Below are 23,760 nucleotides of genomic sequence, written 5' to 3'. Positions count from 1 at the left end.
TCAGACGTGTGAGCTTCTGGAGAGAGATGGAGCGCTGGCACTCACCCGTTACTGCCCGTCCGGAATAGCTCAGGCAGCCCGCACAAACACGAAGAGACCGGCGTAACCGGGAGAAGCACCGCAACACTTCCACCACCACACACCGCGACAGAGGCAACGGCTGCACCTCAGGCAACCGACCGCCGAGAACCTACCAACTGCCGGGCACCGCCCACTTTTCGAAGCTCCCAATCGGACTGCGATGATGACGGAGCGGACCAATGACAAGGCAGCACATCTCCCGCCCCGCCCCGCGCCGGCGCTGTGAGGGCTGTTCTCCCGTCTGCCCGGTGCTCTAAGCTGGTTTCCGGTTGGGTCTGTCCCTGACAGCCGTGCCTCGGCCTAGCGCTGGCCGGAGGGCGCGTCTGTGGCGGTGCCTGGGTGCGCTCGTCCTCTGAGGACTGGAGTAAGTGTGAGGGTGGCTGAGAGGGAGGCTTTGGCCGGACCCGATCGGGCAGTGTTGTTCCTTTCGAGGCCTAAAGGAAAAGAGGAATATGTGGGGAAGCTCCATCCCCACTCACCTTCTTCTCTCCGTCCACCCACCTGGCTGTGGGGAACCGTGACGTGCCCTGCTTCAGCTTGGGACCGGCTTCTGAGGCCGGCTTCTGGGACCGTCAGATCCCGTCCTACTTTAGGGCTCGAGCAGGGCTTTCAAGAGGGCCGTTCTAAGTGGGAACATGGGGCTGTATTGCAGCCCTCGTAAGCTTGCTTTTCCCGCTGTGTATGCATATCCCATCACCAGTTTGAGGACTTCTGGAGCAGTGAGAAACTACAGACTGAAGACAGAGAGGGCTGTTAAGCGGCCCTCTCTGCTTCTGCCGTAACTGTTGAGAACACTGTAGGTGCACCAGCTCCTTTCACCAGATAGTAGAGCTGTGTTACGCTAGCAGTATACTAGCTTCTGCCAAGTGCCGTGTGCCTTCTTCCAGGGTCTGCTCAAGGAAGGAGACACTGGGTTTTCCAAATGGGGAGCATGATCCTTTTGATCTGCTATGCAGATGGTTGTTGTATGAGTACAACTTTAAATAACTGCCAGGAGGCAAAAATGCCTTACTGTACTTACCTTGTTCATTTATTTTAGCCAGAAATAGAACTTACTTGATATTCAAGTTGATCTTCAGCTTCCTTTAGTCATTAGGATAACACCTCCTTGACTTGCTTTTCAAAGTATAAAATCAGGTATGATGTGGTTTTATGAGCTACAAGTAGCAGGTAAGCACTCATTCAGCTCCTGTAAGGGATGTTGAATTGCTGGCAGAAAGTGGTCATGTAAAAAATTAAAATTGATACGAATCTTATCAAAGTTGGTTTTTTTTATTATTATTATTCTTTAGATTCAGGGAAAGTAAATGTAATCTACATAATGTAAAACATTTTAAACTGGGCATGATTTACCCCCTTTTGCATATCCTTACTATTTACAAGTCTTCATAACACATACATGTATTTAAATTGCTTCCCATTGTCATACATAATACTGAAAAACTACTGCACAGTTTTGTAGACTGATACTCAAGGGGTTATGACATTTTTAAAAGACTTAGCTAAACTTGGTTTATTAAGGTGAATTTCTAATTTTCTTGAAAACGGTGGAAAGTTGAGGGTCTTTCTCGATGTGCCTAATCACACCCTTAAGAACAGCTGCATACATTAATATCCTTCTTAGGGAGACATTATCCATGTTATTGAAAGCTAGAAGCAAGAGTCTTTACTTTAGAGTTCCCTAGGTTTTTGAAATGGTGTTCATCAACTGTGACTTGTCATTTCACTGAATTGATCTGAGCATTCGAAGCTGTTACCATCAAGAATATTTATAAACTGTATATGAATGATAATTCTGCTGAAGTGATGTGAATGATACCTTAGGTAACATCAACCAATTTAGGTATGGAGCTGAATCCTTTTTTATGCCAAAACTTTGTATAATCTTACAGAAACCACTAATGATTTGAGTAAACAAAGAGCTGTTTAGATCAAAAGTATTTTTCTCCAAAGCCAAACAGAACAGTACTATGTAAATAAGAGCTTAAAACGTCAAATACCTCGTGTTACTCAGGTTGGACAGTGAAATGAAGTGTGAAAGTAAATGTTACACATTGTTAGTAGAGTGGCTATATAGCAATGTGGAGAGTTGGAGTGGTCTCCTTTCGGTGATGATGCTTCCACCTCGTGCTATTGCTTGAGTGGTTGAAGCAAATGTGTGTGTTCTGTAATGCTGTGCAAAGGGAGCTCTGATTTTGGGTGAGAAGCTTCGTTACTAGCAATGGACATGCTCTGACGCAATTTTTTAATCTTCAGGGTTAGTAAACAAAGATTTTCATTTTGGTTTAAGAAGTCATTTTTTTCTAAGCAGTATGTGATTTCATCTGATGTTTTGTTTTTTTTTTTTACCGTCGACATTTGAAACTTGATAAAAAAAAAACCAACCCAACAACTCAGAGTTTTATGGGCAGCTTTTAAAATGCGAAAATTAGCAAAACTGTTAAAAAAATAGTCTCTTTGTTTAAAAAATAGTATCCTATAATGCCATATGGAAAAAGCATCTTAGGAAAGCAGTTATCTAGATTTAAACCTTTCTTTCATTGTTGTCCCCCAGACATGGAAATACTAAGCATGAGATTGATCAGTGAGACTAAAGCAACCTAATGGAGTTCTTTATCCAGAATTTCTGTTAGTAGTTTTATCAGAGTAATACATATTGCTTATTCTCAGTGTTTTTTGGTTGGTTTTTTTTTTGTTTGGTTGTTGTTTTTTTTTTTGGGGGGGGGGGGGGGGTTCACACCTCTTTTCCCCCAAGCTTTTTCGTACTTAGGCTCTTTATGAGCTACCCAAATTCCATCCATGTGGACTTAAATTCTGGTAAGATGGCAACTGCTGTCTTCATTTTAGATTAGAACACTATTTAAAAGAAATTAAGGAAACAATAGCTTATGCCATCTTTTTTCATACATGTTTTTGTTACTCCTGAAACTCATTCATCTGTTAGAGTCCGTCCCCTCCAGCAAAAATATTTTAGCCTTTTCTGATCATTCATTGATCACTGTCTAATATGAAACTCCTAAACATAAATGTAATATTGAGCACTGATAACACTGTTCAGTCATAAACTTCAAAGTACTTAAGAGGCTTCAGTTAAACCTTCCATGACCACTGTAAGATCTTTTGTTACCTTACTCCTTTGGTGCCTACATGAACTGAGTGCCATATCTGGTGATTGAAAGAGTTTAATATTGAATGTTATTTCAAACTTAATTTCAGGAGTACTGATCTAAGAACTAGTGTGACAGCACTTCTGTTGTAGCATCTATCCTGCAAGATGTGCCATTGGAAAAACTAATTTGAATTGTTAGAAGGCTCTTAAGTGGTGAAGTGCACTGTCACCTATCTATTTGTGGCATTGATAGCTTTCATCCACTGTGAGAGTAATTCTGTAAATAGTGGCAGTGATTACTAATCTTAGTTTAGAAATAGTAAATCTTTCATTGAAATGCTCCCTCTGACTTTCTGGCCTCTGCTGATGTGCATGCTACCTATTTCACTATGGCACTGGTCTTGTTTTCTCCTTCTGAGATAGCCAGTTCAGATGACAGTGTTAGGAAGAGCAGTTGGAGGCTTAATGATGGAGAGATTTAATAATCATCCGGGCTCACACATGTTAAAGTAATGCACAGTCCCTGAGCAGGCCACCCTCTCAAGGAAATGCTAACACTAGTGCTATAAAAAAAATCCACTGATAAATTTAAAACATACTGCCTTCGTATGGCATGCAATCAAAAGCTGGTGGCAGTAACACAGTAGGGTTCTTAATCACTTCACTGTTACTGTTGTGCTCCTGCTGTCATACTTCTGGAGCTTCATTTGCTAATTTGTTGGACAGAATGCTTAAGCAACTTGTACTGTTTCCAACTTCTTTTGTACTAAGAGTATGTGTAGTATAATATTAGACTCCTAGATAGTAAAAGGGAGGATTGAAAGAATTTACTACGTGTTTTTGCAGCACCATGTGGAACATACTTTTATGGGTGTCAAGAGGCTTAAATCTGTTTGGGTTTTTTAAATTTAGTTTGCTTGTGGGAATTTAACTCTTGTTAAGCTGAACATGATAGGAAACGCTGGGTAAATTAGGGAACGTACCTTCTCAAGCTGAATAGATTACTTAAATACTCTAGGAATAACAGTGTAGCATAGAGCTGCCAGCACTGCAGCTCAGTATTGGTATTCTGCAACTGTAAAATCTGACCACTAGCTATGTCTAGCTGGAATGTTAAGCCAGTGGTGGCTGCTTAGTATTAAGTTGTAGTGGTGTTTGCCTGATGTACTGTAGCTAGAAAGGTGATCTCTTGGGAAAGGGGGGGGGGCCCCCCCCCCAATGGTAGTAAAAAATTGTGTAGTAAACAAAAGGCATCTTTTTAATTCCTTTCCGTATGGATCATACAAGTAGAATTTTGCCATGATGAGTCTATTTGTTCTGGTATGAACTGGAATTTTCTTCCCTCTCTGGTGATCTTCCACAACAAAAGTGTCTTTTTATTTCAGCTGCTGTCATATGATTCTTTCATCCATTTCAACAAAAGATCTTCGAAATTAAAATTACTTGGGGTTTTCGTTTTGTTCACATGGGAGGTAACATAAAAGTGTACTTCTAGAATGAAGTTTGCTCAAACCCACAGAAACCTGCAGAAAACTGCAGAAAAGGGTTGTGGTTGACATAAAGTTAGAACACGGTTTAGCAGTGCACCCTTGTGGCAGCAAAGGCTAACGGCACACTGGGCTGTAGTAGAAGTGTATCCGGCAGAAAGTTACTATTATTCCCCTCTCCTTGGTAGTCTTGAAGATACATCTGAAATACTTTGTTCACCTTTTGGTCCCGCAGTCTGACAGAGGTGGTAAAAAACCGACTCCAGCAAAGAGGAAATGAAGAGGCTCAGGAAGGTGGAAGAGCTGGCCTATGCAGCAAGGTTATGGGAGGTAGGCTGCTTTAGTGTTCAAATGAGAAGACTCAAGGGAAACCTAAAGGCTGTCTTCCACAGCCTGAAGGTGTAGGGAGTTCATGCAGAAGGCAGATCCGGATGCTTTTCAGAGGAACATGGTGAAAGGGCAAGAGGGAACAGTGCGAAGTTGCAAGAAGGGACATTCCAGCTGGGCATAACTTTAACAAATCATTACTGTTTTGACTGAGCAATTAAGTGCTGTTTTTAAAAGCATCTTCAAAGCTTTGCGTCAGGATTTTCAAAAAGTGCATAGATAATTAAAAAGATGACAGTTCTTAGAGTGCTGCAATGAAATGTCATTGTGCTTCCAGTTCTGATCCATCTCTGCAGAAGGGAGAAAGAAAATTACCTACATTTAGCTTATTTTTTTTTTTTTTTAACTAGAAAGCAGACAACTCAGGAAAGTGAAAAGGAAGTTCAAGAAAGATTAATGATACTAGGCACTCCCTTAAAATTAAAATCCCAAATGCATGCTTATGTTCATAATAGCAGGGAATGTAATCTTCCAGTTAACTGGTAACATTCGGGCTGTGTAGAAGAGCAGGCATGTGCTGGTTTTAATTTAAACTGTGTAATAGAAATCATACGTATTAAGCTGCATCTTGATTAAAATATATTTTGTTAAAATAGTTGTGTGATAATACCCTAAGTGGTTAACTCAAACTTTCTGGTTATACTTTCATATTTTAATGTTGGCAGGTGGAAGTTTTCCTCAGGTTCTTGTCTTTGTGCTACTAAAATTATCGCTCACTAAAGATGCATCCAGACCTGTCTCCTCATCTGCACACTGAGGAATGTAACCTAATTATCAGTCTGCTCAAGAAGTGTCATAAGGAGGTAAGGAGTTTTGAGCAGAGTGAAGAGTGGGTGGGTTGGGGAAATGAGTGTCAGATAAATTAATAAGAATATTGTATGATCATAGAGAGAAAAACCTCCTCTAGGCAGAACAGCCATGAAATATAGCTAGTATGTTTTCACTGACAACTGTGTGTAAAATTTTGGTAGTGATTTCTGTAGGAAATAAAACATGCCTTAAAATTCCCTGTGCTACAGCATGACAAGTCTATCTTAAGAAATGAAATCACTTCTGCACCTTTTAGTTCTCTGTGCCTCTCAAAAAACAGTAATACACCAACTTGAAATGCCCTCATTTTGTATGCTCCAATATTTCCATATTTCAGCTGTCCACTGGGCAGATGCTTCAATCTGTTTATAAGCAGATGCATTAATGGGGATCTGGACATGCAGCAATGCCTTACATTCAGTGCTTGGAGAGCTAAATGAGAATTACTGTTTGACTTACATCTTCGTAATAAGCAGCTACCCAAGGATGTAAAATGCCAAATTGTCTTCAGGCTTCTCAAGGCTCTTTATTGCTTCAAGAAGACAAAGATGGAATCTTCATTTCACTTATTTAAAAGCCTTTTTTCTAATTTGCTCTGTAGTAAACCTCTAGATGTAGCAGAGCCAGCTGTATTAAGTGTATGAGTTAACTTTTCCTCTGAGTTCTAAAATCTCAATTTCTTTAAAAATGGTTTAGGTTAACTTGAGAGACTGCAGAGACTCATCTTTTTTCCTCTTCTTCTTCTTTTTTTTTTTTTTGCATTAACTACTGTAGATTAAAAGGATTGCCAAGTAAAATGACTGTCAGTTATAAAGAAACTAAAACCTCTATAGGTAATATAAATTAAAATATTGTCATTAATTTTTCATAATTGTGAAACAAACCCAATCAGGAAAGAAAATACACTCAGATGTGTCTTGCTTTTTGGTACATACATAGCTGGCCTTGCTATGTTTTGACTAGAGAATCTAGAAATATTCATATACTACTTGAAAGTAATGATTGACTTGTTTTTTAACAAGGAATGCTAATATGCAAGTATAGGTGTTTTATATAATGTAGCTTATTAGTCTGCCTTGAGTTTGACAGGGCACTAGAACTAAGTGGTGTATCTGAATTCCTTGGCAGCAAGTGATTCAAAGGCATTTACTGCCAGTTTGACTTCTGAAGTCAAATTGCTGGACTAGGACCAGCAATAACAGAGTCATACACAGGATTGTATTCTTTTGGTCTTGTTTGAAGTTAATCTTTACATGAAGAGGAATTACATTTGTCAGTCTTATGCTCAACTATAAGAGGGTCTTTGTGCTATCAGTCTCGGAACAGGAAGAGTGAAAATGGCGTCTTTCACACTCACTGGAAAGGAAGTGATACCTTTTTGTTTAAAATTCAAGGGGAATGTACTAAAATATTCTTTTAAAATTGAAGTCACTGAAATCTGTAGTCAGTGAACGTAATTAGTTCAGTTACTGCAACCTATTTTGTTATAATGCCAACATGTCCAAAAAAGCTTCATCTGCAATTTAAATTAATATTCCTGAGAGACAAAAAGCTTTATTTTTTAATTGAGTGTCCTGTGTGTGCATTTTCATAACAGTCGGTTTGATTTATTTCTAATCTAGAACCTGCCCATTATATCAAGTTTTGCATCTACTGAGGAGAGGTTGATGGGATTCCTATTTGATGTCACTATTTTGATTTGTTTGTTTGTTTTAATAATTCTCTCTTGTATGAAGTGCATGCTTTAAAGAGACTTGTTTGTATAGGTGGCTAATGAGAGAAATCCTTATTGTCTTGCAATCATATCACTGTATTGGCATAATAATTATTTTTGAGAAACCTACTCTTTTTTCCTGGTAATCTCAGCCAAAAAGTTGACAATTTAGGAATCTGGCTAAATAAGCTTAGAACCATAGAATGGTTTGGGTTGGAAAGGACCTTATGATCATCTAGTTCCACCCACCCTGCCATAGGCTGGGATACCTCACACTAGACCAGGTTACTGCAAGCCCCATCCAACCAGACCTTGAACACTGCCAGGGATGGAGCATTCACAACTTACTTGGGCAACCTGTACCAGTGCCTCACCACCCTCACAGTAAATAACTTCTTCCTTATAGCTCACCTCAACACCCTCAAGTCCTTCTTTGCAGGGCTGCTCTGAATCTCTTCTCCCCTAAACCTGTAGCTGTGCCTGGGATTGCTCTGACCCAGATGTAGGACCTTGCACTTGGCATGGTTAAACTTCATAAGGTTGGCGTCAGCCCACCTCACAAGCGTGTCAGGGTCCCTCTGGATGGCATTCCTTCCCTCCAGCATATCAACCAAACCACACAGCTTGGTGTCATCGGCAAACTGCTGGGAGCGCACTCAATCCTACTGTCCATGTCACTGGCAAAGATGTTGAACAAGACCGGTCGCAACACCGACCCCTGAGGGACACCACTCGTTACTGGTCTCCAGCCAGACATTGAGCCATTGACCACAACTCTTTGTGTGCGGCCATCCGGCCAGTTCTTTATCCACTGAGTGGTCCATCCATCAAATTGATGTCTCTCCAATTTAGAGACAAGGATGTTGTGTGGGACAAGTTGCTTTGCACAAGTCCAGGTAGATGACATCAGCTGCTCTACCCCGTCTGTCAGTTCTGTAGCCCCATTGTGGCTACATTCTGAAGGCCAGCAAATTGGTCAGGCAGGATTTCCCCTTAGTGAAGCCATGCTGGCTGTCACCAAGCACCTTGCTGTTTTTCATGTGCATTAGCTTGCTTTTCAAGACAATTTGCTCCGTGATCCTGCCAGGCACAGAGGTGAGACTGACTGGTCTGTAGTTCCCTAGCCTGTAGTCTTCCATTTTCCCCTTCTTGAAAATGGGGGTTGTATTTCCCTTTTTCCAGTCATTGGGATCTTACTCAGAACTGACTTCCTATTTATATATCCCATCTGTAGGTATGTTAGGTGGACAGAGCAAACCTTCCCCCAGACTGGAAAGGAGTAATCTGGCAGCAGTATTGGAAACAGCAGTGAAAGCTCTCAATGAACAGAAGCAATACTACAGATATCCTCGTTACCATAACCTCTGGCTCAGGTTTGTGAGTGAAGTTGGAAACTTCACCTGACCGCCATGGTTTTTCAAATATGATGGATAGTGGCTTAGCAACTTCATTTGCTAGCTCCTTCAGGGCCCTTCAGGATGGATGGATTTCATCAGGTCCCATGGACTTTGCACGTTCAGGTTCTGAAGATGATCTTGAACCTGATCCTCTCCTACAGTGGGCCTAAGGTCTTCATTCTCGTAGTGTCTGCATCTGCCTTCCAAGACTTGGGCAGTGTGGTCAGAGCATTTGCAGTGAAGACTGAGGCAAAGAAGTCATTGAGAACCTCAGGCTTCTCCAAATCCTGGATAGGCAGTTCTCCCTCTTCCTTGTGGAGACAGCCCACATTATTCCTAGTCTGTCTTTTGTTTGCTACATACCTATAGAAGCCTTTCCTGTTATCTGTGACATCCCTGTCCAGACTCAATTCTAACTTGGCCTTAGCTTTTCTGACCTGGTCCCTAGCTTCCCAGACAATGTCCCTGTATTCTTCCCAGGCTACCTTCTATAAGCTTCTTTTTTCTTTCTAAGTTTTCTTAGCAGTTCCTTATCTATCCATGGAGGCCTCCTGGCTCCCCTGCTGCATTCCCTTCTAGTCAGGATGCAACACTCCTGAGCTTGGAGCAGGTGATCCCTGAACATCAACCAACAGTCTTAGGCCCCCTTGCCCTCTAGGGCTTTATCTCATGGAACTTTATTGAGCAGGTTCTCTGCTCTCTTGAAGTCCAGGGCAGTGAACTTGCTGCATGCCCTTCTCAGTGTCCTGAGCATCAAGAATTCCAAAACACAGATTCCAAAACATATATTCCAGAACACATATTCCACTCACTGTATGCACTAATAAGAGAGGAGTTAGTTTGAAATATAAACATTCACCTTGAAATGTAACGTGCAGGTAGGGGAACAGAATACAAAATGAAATCTATATTAGATAAAATGAAAATGATATAAAAGCAAGATCAGCTTGCAGTAAAGCGACCATTTATCACATGCAACTGCTTCAGAGTGTCATTTGATGCCATTTATACAGCAGAGAGGTATAAACAAGGTAATTATAGCACTGCTACAGTTAAGTGTTTGTCACAATATTTATTAACCAGGTCCTACTTTCAATCATGATGAAATCTTGTCCACTGTTTGAATTCTTAACAGTGTTCCTGTATTGGTTGTGTAAATCCATCTAGCTGCTCATCAACTAGATGTGCATGTTTCCCTCCTAAATGCAGAAGTGACTTCATTCTCATCTGTTTTGTTCTTCATGGCCTTTCCTCCCACTCCCCCAGATTCATTAGCTCTTTAAAAGATTGGTTGATTCTCTATTGATTGTGTAGCTGCAAATACCTACTAAAACCTCCACTCTTTCATGTCTTCTGAATTGCTTGGATGAATGGCTCTGCTACCAGATTCTGCTATGACATACTGTGGCATGGTAGCAACCATCACTCTGAGAAAGTATTCCTTTGGGAAGACTGCCTTCTGAGGGTGATTTGATGGCTGGTAATACAGAATTGCTCCAGGAAATCCTGGTGAAGAGGACAGATGTTTATGGTGGATATCAAGTTAGGGTGGAATGTCTTCATGAGGATATGCCTGCAGTTTTTCAGAAACTAAGTAACACTTAAGTATGCGTAAGGCCTACAGTTGAACTGTGTCAGAAAGATGGTAAATGCATCTTATTTATTAACCTTAAGATTTGGAGAAATTTAATCCCCCATTTTTAATACTAGTTTTAACATTTCAGTCATTTAAACCTAGTACCTGCATCTTCTGGACCAACACTACATTCTGTGTGTGGTTGGGATGATGGAGCATCAAGTCCCTTGTTTCTTTAGATCATGAGGAAATAATGAAAACTAAAGCAGAGAGGACACTGCCTCCAGGATGCCTGTATATACAGATGTTTCTGTATCACAGATTGGAGTTCAGAATATTTATTTTTTATATGTTACTCAAGTTAGTGTGAGCAAAAGTTTTAAGACTGATTCCTAGATCAGTAAAATATATGTTCAACATTTAGGCTCCCTAGGTTCAGTTTAGGTATCTTGTTTTTGTCTGATTGTACAGCATGGTGAGTACCTTCAACTTTCAGCAGTGTGGGGGTAACTCACATGAGGTTCAGGAGTAGCTCCAATTTGTAGTTACTGAAGTGACAAAGCATCACTTTCTACAAAAGGAGAAAATGTAACTTCTAAGAAATTTAGAGCTTCAGAGCTCCAAACTCTTCATTTACATTTTGTTTCTTCATTTACATTGAATTGTAAATGTTTGGGTTTTTTTTTTTCCTCTCCCTAACTTACCAGCACAACATTTTGAAATTTTTTGGCCACTGCAATGATATCGATCGTGAGATGCGGAAGTGCTTAAAGAAAGAGGTAAGAAACACATCTACCAGTTAAATGCTTAATAAAAAAACAAAGTCCATGGTGTAGACATAAAGTTGATTTTTACTAAGTAGTACGATCAATAAATGTAATCACATACTGGAGTGGGCATCTGAGACTAAAATTAAACTGTCTCTGATACATTTGTCAGGTAAAATCTGGCTTTAACAAATGGCATGGTCTGGTTTGCATATACAAAAATAGGCAAACACACATTTTAACTGGCATTTGACAGGCTGCTTCTGAATTTTATTTTTTTAGTAGTAGTATTTGCACAGAACAGAATATAAAGCAATAATGGTCCCTTCTGCATAAGTAAGACTTGTTACTGAAGTCAGTTATACTGACTGAAACTACCTGATGAGTTGATGAGTTGGGCTCTAAATGAAAATATTGCTGCTTAGTACCTACTTATTGCTGTACTACATCTACAGATATAAAGGAATGGAAGCCTTTACGAGTTTAAGCAGATTCACTGGCTAATGGGCACATTTTCAGAAGAGTATCAACGGGTTTTTGTATTCGTGGTTGTCATGCCTATATGACCAAACACATAAATTAACTTTTCACACACCTTTTAACTTCAAATTGTACTAACTGATTTTGACGTAAATTTCACAATTGTATCTAAAAAGGGAAACTTCAAGTGCATGATAGCCAGAACAGTTTCGGCCCCCCTTTTCCCTCTGTCAGTTTACAGGAGTTAATTTCATCTGCTTGTGCCAAATACCTTTTTATTTCCCCTGTAGCACAGATCTGGAAAATAAGTTTCTTCCCATGTAATCTTATTTTTCATTGTTCCATTGAAGCCTTTGCATTAAAAGGAGTTCTTGATGTTGCCTATATTTGTCTGTCTTCTTAAAATATAAATTGATTTGCCATGAGTAGGAAGCCCCTGAAAGGCTGCTTGTAAGTTTAGAATAGGTACAGATCTAACTTTTAAATATCCATTGTTCTCATTCTATGTAAAAACATGGATGGGTTATTAAAAAATTAAATACTGGCATGGGAAAAAGTTAAGCATTGTTTTAATGTTAAATAATGTTTCAAGCCATTATTTCAGGTATAAACCAATCAGCATACTGGGTGAAAATCTGCAAATCATTTCCAGAGTTAATCTCCTTAGTAGTTTATTACATTATATAGAGTGTACTGAGTATTTGTGGGTTACTTGGGCTTTATTCTTGATACCAGTTATTAAAAAGTTGAACAAATGTGTACTTTAAGGTCAAGAATAACTTGCTTCTCATGAAATGTATCTATCAGATCATGCATTGATTTTTAATTCTTCATTTCTTTTAGCCATGAAAAAGTCTCCTTTTTGGCTGTAGTGAAAGAAAGTTGGGCTTTCAGTTTTCAGGCTTTTGCTAGTGCAGGGGTGTACTTGAAGTATGGCTGTCTTAAATACATACCTAAACTGTGAAGGGTCTGATTCCATTTTACACTGGAGTCCTGTCTCTGTTGTGTTTCTTTTTCGAAACATAAAATGAGCCCCTGAAATGTCCTACCTTCATTCAACCCAAATATGTCTTTCTTCCTTTCATCTTGGTATAATACTTTATCTGTGCATATAACTAATGACCAGGATCAAAACCAGACCAAGTCTGTGATGACAGACTCATGTTTCAGAAGGCAGACGAGCTAATCAGTATCTTTTAAAAGCTAAAGAGGCTGACCTGTGTTCTGGAATAGCAGCAATATAACTTTTTTTCCAAGTTCATGTGTGAAATGTAGCTGTCATACATAAAATGGCTAAGTTCCTCCATAAAATTAAGTGGATCTTCTTTATTGGAGCATTCTAATACTCTTTAGTTTAATAATCTTAGAGACATGTTTTTTAATCAAATAAATGTTAATTTCAAAGTGAAAATGAACCAATATATAGATATCAATAAGAACTGCATTTCTAGTCCATCAGTCAAAGATATATTTTCTGTTCTTGAGTAATAAACTCTCTACACTTTTAAACTGGACTTGTCTGCTTAATGATGACAGCTGATCTATTAATTTCCTTGTCTGTCTTCCAGTATGAAGAGAACAGGGCCAGGAACCAGGCGAAGCGACGGAGTATAATTAATGCTCGGAAAAACCTGGAGAAGTGAGTGGTTCTGTAGCTGGACAGCTGCACCTCAACAGGGATGCTCAGTTGGAAATTGACAGAATACTTCCTTCCCATCACCAATGTTCAGCCTGCAGTTTGTGAAAAAATAAGCACACCTGATACATAGTCATTCCCAGCAAGGCAAACAATGTGGAAAAAATAAATATAATAAAAGATTTATTGCAGGTTAATTTTTGATCTGTAGAGGAAAATGTTGTGGCAAGTGTTTGTTCTGGCACAGTTTTGTTACAATCGCTAAGTAAGGAGGAATCGGTGTGTGTGGAGTATTTATGTATTCAGTGCTGCTATATTCCCTACATTGTGCTGAGTTGCATTTATTTCTTGATGTTTAGCAGTTTCTTTTCCGTATCTTGTTTTTTGTTGTTTTTTTTTTGCCCTTGCAAAACACTGAATTACTTTTTTCATCATTCTTTTTAGTGTTTTGATAACACTTCTTCAATGAATTAGTAGAAGACATTTTAAACAGATGTGGCTTGAAATTGCAAATTGCCTATCAAGTAATAATTGGAGTTTTAGTATTTTTATTTGACTTCAAATGACGAAACTACTGTCTTCCAGAGAAGACTAGAAATCCTTCCTGCCAACCATATGTACACTGTACGCTGTTGTAAGACAATTTGTTCATCATACCCAAAGCAAGCAGCTTTAGAAATTCAGAATGGAACATTTCCAGGGATTTACAAAGCTTTGCCTTGATTTTTGTTAAGTACAATCAATGTGTGCTGAGTGATTTTTGAACAGGAGTGCTCCCAGAAATATAAGCTGAATAGTTCCTCCACATACTCTGGTACAAAGGTGAATTCCTTTGCCATTGAAGGAAAACTCGCACTGAAGTGAAAGGAAGTGCATCTTGCCTTTTAGCTGGGCAAGTCAACAAGTACTGTGTTAACCAAGGTACCTCATTAGCTTACAAGAGCTGTTTATTTCCCATCAAACTACAGAAAGTCCTCAGCAAGTCTCTGAATTCTGAAGATTCGATATTATATGCTGGGTTGTGCAGCAATGGAGCTGCTTCTCTCGGTGTCTGCTGGGTTCACCTTATTTTTAAATTACTTTTCTGTTCCACCTAGCAGCAAAAGAATGTTTAAAAGAAAAAAAAAAACAACAACCCAACAAATTTTATGGAGCCAAATATACCAAGTGTCTTGAAACCTTGGAAAAAAAAGTGCCTATTCTACAATGAATTCTATGGTTTGTTGCAAGAACCAGTGTTGACATTGTCTTGAAATTAGTACATGCACCTCTTTCTGGAAGAAAGCTGTATTTTGTGACCTATTTTGAGAGATTAATTAGAATAATTTTACTTATTTTTTCAATACCGGGATGAAACCAGTTGAATTGGTAAAACTTAACCACAAATATCAGTGAAAGCTCTTTAAGAAAAACTGAAGCAGTTGTTTCTGCATCTTTTCATGTGCTGCTTTCTTAGAACAAGTAAATAATGCATTTTTTGAATTAAATACTTTAGTGGCTGGAAGTGGAGCAGTCTTTGTATTGGTAGTCTTCAAAATACTTTTGAAGCGTATTTTATAGTGAAGTTCCCTAGCTGGGAACTCTGCGTCCTCGATCCTTCTTCCATTTGGATGACAAAATCTATTTCAGGCAAGCTCTTAAATAGGATTTGGTTGTGCTTGTAATCTTTAAGTAAATAAATAAATGGAGAATTGTCCCAGAGGTTGGGTTGAAAAGCGGATACCTGAGTGCTGAAGCACTGAAGATTTTCTTTCTTTCATCAGCTTCTGTGAGTCCAGGTCTTTCAGTAGAATAGCAACAAAGTAAGTATTCAAGAGCCACTTAACACAGCTCATTAGTCAGAATCATGTTTTCAGAGATCAATGCACTTAATGAATGAAAGCACAAATGGCACGCACAATTTCTATTGCTACTTTGAACTATGTTTAGCAATAAACCTATTTTACAGATGAACTGTTTACCTAGTGAAAGTATTACCATGTTCATCCTCCTGCTTCTTTGCTAATTGCCTACTAGTAGTGTAGTATGAGATTGCTCATTGATTCCTGAGCTTTTGTTCCTTTTCTTTTTGAGAGGGGGAGTTACGTTGCTAATTTGATCTTGAAGCTGAGACACAGTAGTGTAATAATGCTTACAATTTACTTGACAGAGAACAAAGATAAGGGTGAAATGCTAAATGCAGTTTATGTTGTCCTAAAGTAAGCTGAGTGATGAGTAGGGGATGTGTTGGAGAAAGTAAACTTTATCTGTAATGACTTTGAAGCCACTTTATTGTAATGTCATTTGAGTATAGAAGTATTTTACCCATTGTGCCTTCTGAAAGAGCAAGTCTGAGACAGAAGAAAAAGAAGAAATTCAATGGCATTTTGTGTTGTGTCGTGTATGAGGAGCTCCTTGGCACTTCACGTGGGAAAGTGGAGATGGGGGAATTACAAAGAGTGGGCAAATGGCACCTGTAAAACAGACCTGGCCACAGCAGTGAGGTTTTTCCATGTTCAAATGCTGCAAAAGTATAGAATAATACACGGACAAGAGGAATACAGAGCAAGGGAGTGATAACTACCCAGCAAAATCTCTTCAGCTCTACCAGAAACACTTGGTAACACTATTGGTGTGTATTTTCTCTTGCTAGAAAATGAAATGCTGGCATCTTGTTTTCCCTTTTTTTTAGAAGCAAAGATATTATGCTCAATAGCAGCAGCATAATGTAAGTACAGCAGGGCTAGTTCTTGCACTGCTGTTTAGGTCTGCCTGCGAAGATGACTGTCCTGGTGCTCAATTCTGCTAGGAATAGCTTGAAACATTAGTTGTCTGTCAGGGGAAATTAATGTGAGAGATATTTCAGTGAGTGCTCAGTGCTTGCCATGAATTAACCGAGGACACCCATCACTGGCAGCAAGTGCCCTGGCGCAGCGCAGCTGTACTTCACCAGCACAATACAGAGGGTAGGCAGCACCTATTGCATGTATGACATTCCACGCTGACAGGGAGACAAGAACTCAGCACATTACTATCTTTAAATAATTATCCATCTTTATCCTTCAGCTGTGATTTCTTGACATTAATAAATTGGTGAAAAGCTGTAACACTGGCTTTCACGTATCATTTCTTTATACCATTTCACATCTCATTTATGGCTTGTATCTCTTTTCCCTTGTTTTGGGCTTTTTGGTATCAAGTGGCTAAAACATGCCATACTTGCATGGTTCTTTGTATACCAGGATTTGAATCCAGTTTGACTCTTAAGCTGCAGCACTGAGTGTTAATATATCACGAATATACTGTTTGTCTTCCCGTTTCACTCTGGTTGGTATCACCCTCAAGGAATTATGGCAGAGGGAGCTGGGGTAATTGCTCACAAACAGAGCGATGAGCTGATGGTGAATTTCATAGGCGTGCGTAACCCCCTGAGTATCAAGGTGTACTCAGAAAACTGTAAGAAATGTAATCTGGGTACACCACAGGACTGATTCACGTGAATAGCTATTACTAAAATATGCAGCAGGAGAGTTAGTTGTTCCTAGTGTAATTGTGAATTATTGCAACGAGTATTTCCAATGCGTTGTTCACTTTGCTAGAAGTCTGCATCTCATGAATACAGTGTCCTCAACAGTCAGGAATCTCTTGGTGTTGGTTGCATGACATCTAATAGATTTTTTTTTGTACAAATGAAAACCCATTTCTGTGGAATACCTAAAATAATACGAACAACAGCAAAACTGTGATACCTAAATCTAACAGCTTAATTAAAAATTAATTAACACTTGCGCTTAAGCAAAGGGGATTCTCTTCCTGGACAACATAATGGATTTTACTAAATCCATTAAAGCCATTTGGGCTTTCATTCATTAGTGTACACTAAAGTTACTAATTTGATTTTATTAGCATTGACTAAAATAGAGTATCATAGCAAATCTTAGTGGTCCCTTTAGATTCTCTCTTTATTTTACAGAGCCTTTCACTTGTAATTTGCTAATTCTAATTCTGCCTGGCATTGCAGGAGGAGCCTGTCCTCTTTCTAGAGGTTTGCTCATCAGTCAAGGTAAATAGGTGTTGCTGTAACTGAGGCCCAGTGGTAGCATGCTGCTCATCAACAGAATCTGCTTCGTGGGAAATGATCTACTATTAAAATCTTTTGAGTGAATTTGCACCAGGTTCCCCAAACCTATTTAAATTGCTGTGTACCAAAAAATACATCAAGGGGAACATATACCTTCAGCCTAAAAATGGTTCTTGTTAACGGTCATGCTTTAAAAATTATTCTTTTTTTGAACATTTGGTGACATTTTAAAGGCTGTGAGCTGTGAAATGGAGCGATCACTTTAACCACTGAGGTTTTACTCTTTTTCTGTGGACCCCTAGATGAAACAAGCCACATCTCAAAAGGTTATCTGTGCAGAGAGATCTTCGGGGCATTCATTACCTGGGAAAGATCTTTCTGATGGCTTGACAAAACTCATCCCCGGCACAGACACTGGCCATCCAGAATCTTGCAAAACCTGGGACTAAAAACTGTTCCTGACCTTTGCTGCCAGCAACTCAGGGCAAGACTGGAAGTAAATACATGAAACTTTAAGCTGATTTCTCCTACCGTGCTCGGCTGCAATGGCTGTTCCCCGCACTCAGATAACTGCTGTTTTTATTTGCTAAAAGTTTTCTTTGAAGTTAGTTATTACCGACGTGACGTTTTGCCTAGTGAACGCAAGCGATGGCTGCACTTCCATCCAGGCGGCCTCTGAGCCCTTCCTTCACAGCCCGCAGGGAAGAGTACTGGGAATTTCCAGGCCTTTTCCCTCGCGTTGCTGCTCGCTGCCTCACGCTGCCCATCACTGGCCGGCAGCCGTTCTTAGACCAGCCGCAGGGGCAGGCCGGCGGCCGGCACCGAGCTCTATAGCGCGGCCCCCGATGCCTCCTGCGCCCGCCTCAGGCCGAGCCGCCGCTGCTCGGCGCTGCTCGCTCACGCCGCCCGCTTTGGCCGGCACCAGCCGCGACCGTGCCCAAACCCCGCCACCCAACCCGCCGGTCGCTCCCCGCGCAGCGGCACCCACCAGCGCCGCCCAGTGGCCGCGCGGTCCGGCCGGGAGCCAGCGGCACGGGGAGGGGGGTCGGTGTGGCCGGGCGCCATCTTGTAGGGGTCGTGCGGGGATGCCGGGCCTGGCCGTAGGCCCTAGTCCCTGCTGGTGCGCACGGGGAGCGGCTGCAGCTGTCAGCAGGGGTGGGTGCCCGGTGCCGGCGTGGGTGCCGTAGCTGCCGCAGACTGTGCGGTCCGGCCGTGGGCTGCCTGAGAGTGATTCTGACCTGCTCCCTTCAGTGCGTCCTTCGGGCCAGCAGCTTGCACAGACAGCCCCGTGCCCTGAGGAACTCAAGCTATTGATCGCTTGTTGGTGCCAAATTCTCTTGCACAATCCCACGTTGTTTCTTGTTTTTAATGATGTGCTCAGAACAGCACTGTTGAAACCGGCAAACTTGGTTGGACTTTGCTGTGCTGAGCGTGTGTGATCACAAACTGCAGCAGGAATGGCATGGATACCATCGGTCATCCTGTATTTCTTGGTAGGGTTTGAAGGATATACCTCGCTCTTTCCCACCCCACAGTATCTGTAGTAGTTACAGCTACACTTGGTGTTTTACAAACAGCAGTGATGTAGGCACTCCTCCAAAGTTCATCAGGATGTTTGCGCCTGGCTCTGGAAGCAGCCAGCAGTATAAGGCCATCCTCAAAGACAGTGGGTGTTGTTGCAGTTTATTTCATTCATGGTTCATTTTGGGTAGTGTGGTGCTTCGTTTGCCACTTGCTTTGTGTATTCTGTAATATTGCAATGATTTATCCAGGGGCACCTTAGACTGTGTGTGATACACATGACGAGCCACCTAACTCTCTGTGAATTCCACCTTTTAATTCCTACACTTTTCCCCAGCTCTCAGAGCTAAATATTTCTCTAGATGATTTTGCTGTATTTTGGTTTTCTTCTAACACTACTGGTAATGAATATAGAAAGTACTTTGTGCATAAGTGGTGTTAGTTAGCTGCAGTTACAAGCAGCCCACATGATCTTATTAAATTGGTATTAAATTTGTGGTACTGAATAGCTGTCCTTGGGATGCCAACGATCCCAATTTAATTTAAACTTCATCCCACTAGTGCTTCCAAAAAAACCTCAGAGGAAGACAAATTAGAAACCAAATCCCCAAATGGGTGATTCCAAATGGAGTAGCAGATCCTTCATAATTGGTCTACAGTGGCTTCATTTAGGTGGATATACAAGTATGTAGTATGTGACAGCAAACAGCCCAAAACCTGTTCTCTGTTTGCTGTCATACAGATAGCAGGTGGCAGTTGTGGAGATTGGAGCTTGAGGTACTTTTTGTGATAGGGAAGTTTGTTTGACTAGGAAAATTGAAGGGGCTGTTTGGAGTTGGGATATTTGGTGTGAGGAGAAGATTCAAGTACTAGGAGTTTCTTCAGCAAGCCATTTTGCCCTTCCTTTGGTGCAGCTGTGCTGCTCTTGGTTCTATTTTGCAGGATGGCCAAGAATAGATGGCAGGAAGGCTAAAGAGGGGTACCAACAAGGAAACGTGAGGCTTTCCTCTGGGGCTTCTTGGTATTTAAGATGGAAACTCTTAAATCATCCTCTAGTTATAATGACAGCAGAATATTCTCCCTCAGATTTTTCTTTGTGGGACTTTGTGTTCAAGGGCTTTTTTCTGTGCTTGGGGCTCTGTTCAAGGTGAGGCAGAAAATGATGGAGTTGAACTAAATCTCCTAGTTGGAACGTTGTTTACTGTTGCAGGGAGTGGTGCATCAAGTGGAAACCAGTTCCAGTGTCCAATACTTACTGGAGATGTTGTAATGTTATTTCTTGTTTGTGATGCCTTGCCATGTGTGAGAAGATGCTGCATGTGGAAGCCATACACTAGACATTAGACCAAGGAAGCAGAAAGGCCATACATGCAAGTGAAGTGAGAATTCTCCCTTTGAGCAGAATGGCAGGCAGGGAATCTTGCCCATATGGAAATATCTCTGTTTTAAATAGGTGGAGTATCTGGGAAAAAACTGGGACATCATTCATAGGGGCTTTCTTTTGTGGCTTGATGGGGCTTGCATTGTTTGTGGTTATAGATCAACAGGCCAGTTATAGTGTATTGTGTTGCTGCTAAATTGAAGTTTCTTATGTCCTTACATCACAGTGGTGCTTAAGAGATGTGGGTCATGCTTGGCAAGCACAAGTGACATGAACCTAGGTCTCTGCTGTGTCCATTCCTTTGTTGTGTTGCCTCCCATTTGCAGCCAAAAGGGTTCCAGAAGGTGCACAACAATTCTTATCTGGTTTATAGGAGTGAATTAGTAGGAAAGGGGAAAAAGTAAAGGCAGCAATGTAGGTTTGTTGAAATTATTAGTAACATCCAAAGCTACATTTGAAGTGGTGTTGTGTATGTATGTATATATATCTGTGTATTTATAAATGTATAAAAATTAGTACCACAGCAGAAGAAGGGAAATACCAAATTTAGCCAATATTTCAAATACAGAAGGCGTAGTGTATGGTTCTTCCTTTCCTCTGAAGCTGCCTGCTGTACTGAAACCTAGCAGTAATACACAGTGCAGCCTTAGTGATGGCACTTACTTTTATTTTGGGGTTTTGATTTAGCATATGGAAAGTGAAAAAATGTTACCTAAAATCAAGAGAGAAAACAAAATACATTAATCTTTCTGTTATCTTTTGAGAAACTATAAAACAAATTTTAATTTGACAGTGTTTTACTTAGCTTTGGCAGTGAGAGAAGCTAAAATAGCTTAGCAGCAGCAAAGAGTTTGGAATTGTTATCTGTTTCTGTGCTAACCTGTGTTCTAGAATTATTTAAGCTAAGTGCAGAATTACGTTCTGAGTTTTGCCATTCCCAAACAAATCAGATTGATAATCCTAATAAAGGAAGCAAATGGTGTACAAATACAGCAAATAAAGAATTTGCCATTTTTCAGCCCAAAAGGAAGCATGTCTGGCTAGTAGATTTACATACAGACTACACAGATAGTGTGTAGTCCTTAAATAATGGTAATAATCTCATATAATAAATACCTTGTTTTCAAATTCACCAGCAATGAGAGGTAATGCAAGTTATTTTTGTTGTTGCCATAAACTCTTTTAAGTAATCATGGCTTACTCTGCAAAGTTAAATCACCATATTCTCATCTTCATTTTAGCTTCCTGTGAAAGTAGTGATGAATAAATGCTTCAGTATAGCCCCTTGGACTCTATGGTACATTGCAAAGATCCAGTATTTAGCAGATGCAGCTGAAAATAGATTGGGAAACCTCAAAAATATTGAGACACTTAGATTTTAGCTAGTGATGGTCTCTCCCCAAAAAAAGCCATGGACTTAAACATCTGTGAACTTAGGTTCAGATTCTGATCTGTTTTTATTTTATAGCTTCCTCTTACCTTTGTAAGCAGAACCAAAACCATGGTTTCACGTCTCTTTTGCCCCGAGGATTACACGTGTGGGCTTGAAACTAAATACAAATTTGGTGGTTTAGGCTTGTGCTACTTTATTTTTATATTTTTTTAAATTTTATTTATTTATTTTTATATGAAACAGAGTATGAGCACCACCTTAGCAGCTGACCATACATGCTGCCGTTTTACCATAGCTAAATTAGGATTCTCAGTTTAAGTGTAAAATAGGTTCTCAGGAAAGGGAAGAACACAAGATGCTGCCCTGAGACAGTTGGCAGGTGGCAGGTTGACACAGTGTTTTCCTCTAAGCCTAGGCCAGCCCCTCAGTCTGGGCTTGAAACTGAGTGCTGGAATGGTAACATTATTACTGTAGAGCAGTGGCTGCTTACAGCATAGGACAGCAGTTGCATACATGTAAAGTGCACAAAGGAATCATCAGATGCACTAGCCATTTTCTGTTATAAGCAAGTATGCAGGCAAGGAATTTGTAACTGCAGTTGGTTTTCTGCAGAAATTGTTGTACTCTATTACATTCTTTTCACAGGAACATTAGGGAGTTCTTTCAATTAGATATCTTTTGAAATGGGTTTAAAAAAGTGTATTGTTCTTGGTTTACAAACAGGCAGCGGAGCCAGGCTAGTCATTTTGCTTTGTGTGGTTGTTGGGAATTGTTTCATTCTCCTTTCTGAATCCTCTTTCTCTAGGTCAGCAGCCAGCAGTGAGGAACATTAAGTAAAAATAAAACTCCTATTTTTAGTTCAGCTACATAATGCCCTATTTATAATACTGAAATTTCAGCTACTACCTGGCTGCTTTCAATTCAATGATCCATCTCTCCTCAGTTAGCCCTCAGTGCTCTTTTTTCACACCTGCCCCATTTGATTCTTTTGCAGTTATTTTTATAGGTTTGGGGATGCTTTTCCAAAAGGGCTCTTCATTCTGCACAGTGCTGACAGCTATCAGTTTCAGTAATTTGACTAGAAGTAAGGGCAAGTAGCAGCTAACAGGGGATACTCTAAACTTGGCATAATTCATCCTCAAAATTTTAACACCGTGGGGCTTTTTGGGGGCAAAAAATAAAGGAGAAAGACGCTGCAATCGTAATGATGTATCAGTTTCTGCAACGTCCAGATAAATGTTTGGTTCTGGTTTCAATCCCTCATGACTGCTGAAAATAAGATACTTTAACTTCATTTTCCTCAGGATGATACATGACAGTCATTTTCTGTTCTTCTCCTTTTGTACGAATTTTAACACATCTGACCACACTAACAATAGCCTGGTGAGAGAGAGACAAAGAAGAGTATATACATAAACATCTAATGGATAGCCAATAAACTGCTGACTATTTGGAAATAAAATTGTTAAATATGTGTTGAAAATCTCAGAGTTTAGCAGAAGTCTGGGGGCTGGGGAAGTAAAAGATGGTGCTTAGCACAGGAGCTTAGGAAAAAATGCATTTGTGCAAAGGCAGTTTCTACCCTGCCCGCAGTCTTGGAGATAAGGCAGTACTGGTAACAACAGGAATAGTTCCAAAATACGTTTGTTAGCTCAGAGAATTAGGAGGAAATGTTGACGTGCTGCTGGACATTGTTCTGCAGCCATCACAGAGTGGACTTCAGACTGATTTATCTCTCTGGTAAAGCCAAAATGCAGAAAAAATCCCAGTTAGAAGCAGCTTATGGAACCAGATAGACACTATTATCCACCAGGGACCAAGCACTGCAAATAACTTCTGTAAAACGCTTAATTTATTTCCCTCATATGTTGTATCCCACTTGAAAGAAATGAAGTGACTTGTAAACCTGCTGCTTTTCAACTGGATTGAGTCATGCTGGAGACTGACGAGGAGCTGGATTG

At 40.3% G+C, this 23,760-nt stretch overlaps 1 protein-coding gene across 2 annotated transcripts; it reads left to right on the top strand.

The window, feature by feature from the left end:
• Nucleotides 1-350: 350 nt before the first annotated feature.
• Nucleotides 351-13,627, top strand: CMC2 (C-X9-C motif containing 2). Of its 2 annotated transcripts, XM_061372782.1 has the most exons (5): nucleotides 2,641-2,709; nucleotides 2,852-2,898; nucleotides 5,730-5,867; nucleotides 11,269-11,340; nucleotides 13,377-13,627. In XM_061372782.1, exons 3-5 carry the CDS (start codon nucleotides 5,787-5,789, stop codon nucleotides 13,449-13,451), a joined length of 228 nt encoding a protein of 75 aa, XP_061228766.1. In that variant the 5' UTR covers nucleotides 2,641-2,709; nucleotides 2,852-2,898; nucleotides 5,730-5,786; the 3' UTR covers nucleotides 13,452-13,627. The 2 variants fall into 2 exon arrangements, with proteins under 2 accessions (XP_061228767.1, XP_061228766.1); XM_061372783.1 differs by lacking the exons at nucleotides 2,641-2,709; nucleotides 2,852-2,898 and adding an exon at nucleotides 351-445.
• Nucleotides 13,628-23,760: the final 10,133 nt, after the last annotated feature.

The sequence above is a fragment of the Neopsephotus bourkii genome, unplaced genomic scaffold (genome assembly GCF_033783945.1).
Source record: "Neopsephotus bourkii isolate Nb327-2 ecotype Australia unplaced genomic scaffold, CSIRO-AGI_Nbou_v1 NB_1616, whole genome shotgun sequence".
Classification (NCBI taxonomy): Eukaryota; Metazoa; Chordata; class Aves; order Psittaciformes; family Psittacidae; genus Neopsephotus; species Neopsephotus bourkii.
The sequence above is the reverse complement of the archived record's forward strand: the minus strand, read 5'-3'. Positions and strand labels throughout refer to the sequence as shown.

Coding starts and splice junctions, on each gene's coding strand:
- CMC2 (XM_061372783.1), top strand. CDS start 5,787: ATGCATCCAGACCTGTCTCCTCATCTGCACACTGAGGAATGTAACCTA. Junction 5,868..11,268: donor TCAAGAAGTGTCATAAGGAG/GTAAGGAGTTTT, acceptor CTAACTTACCAG/CACAACATTTTGAAATTTTT. Junction 11,341..13,376: donor GGAAGTGCTTAAAGAAAGAG/GTAAGAAACACA, acceptor TCTGTCTTCCAG/TATGAAGAGAACAGGGCCAG.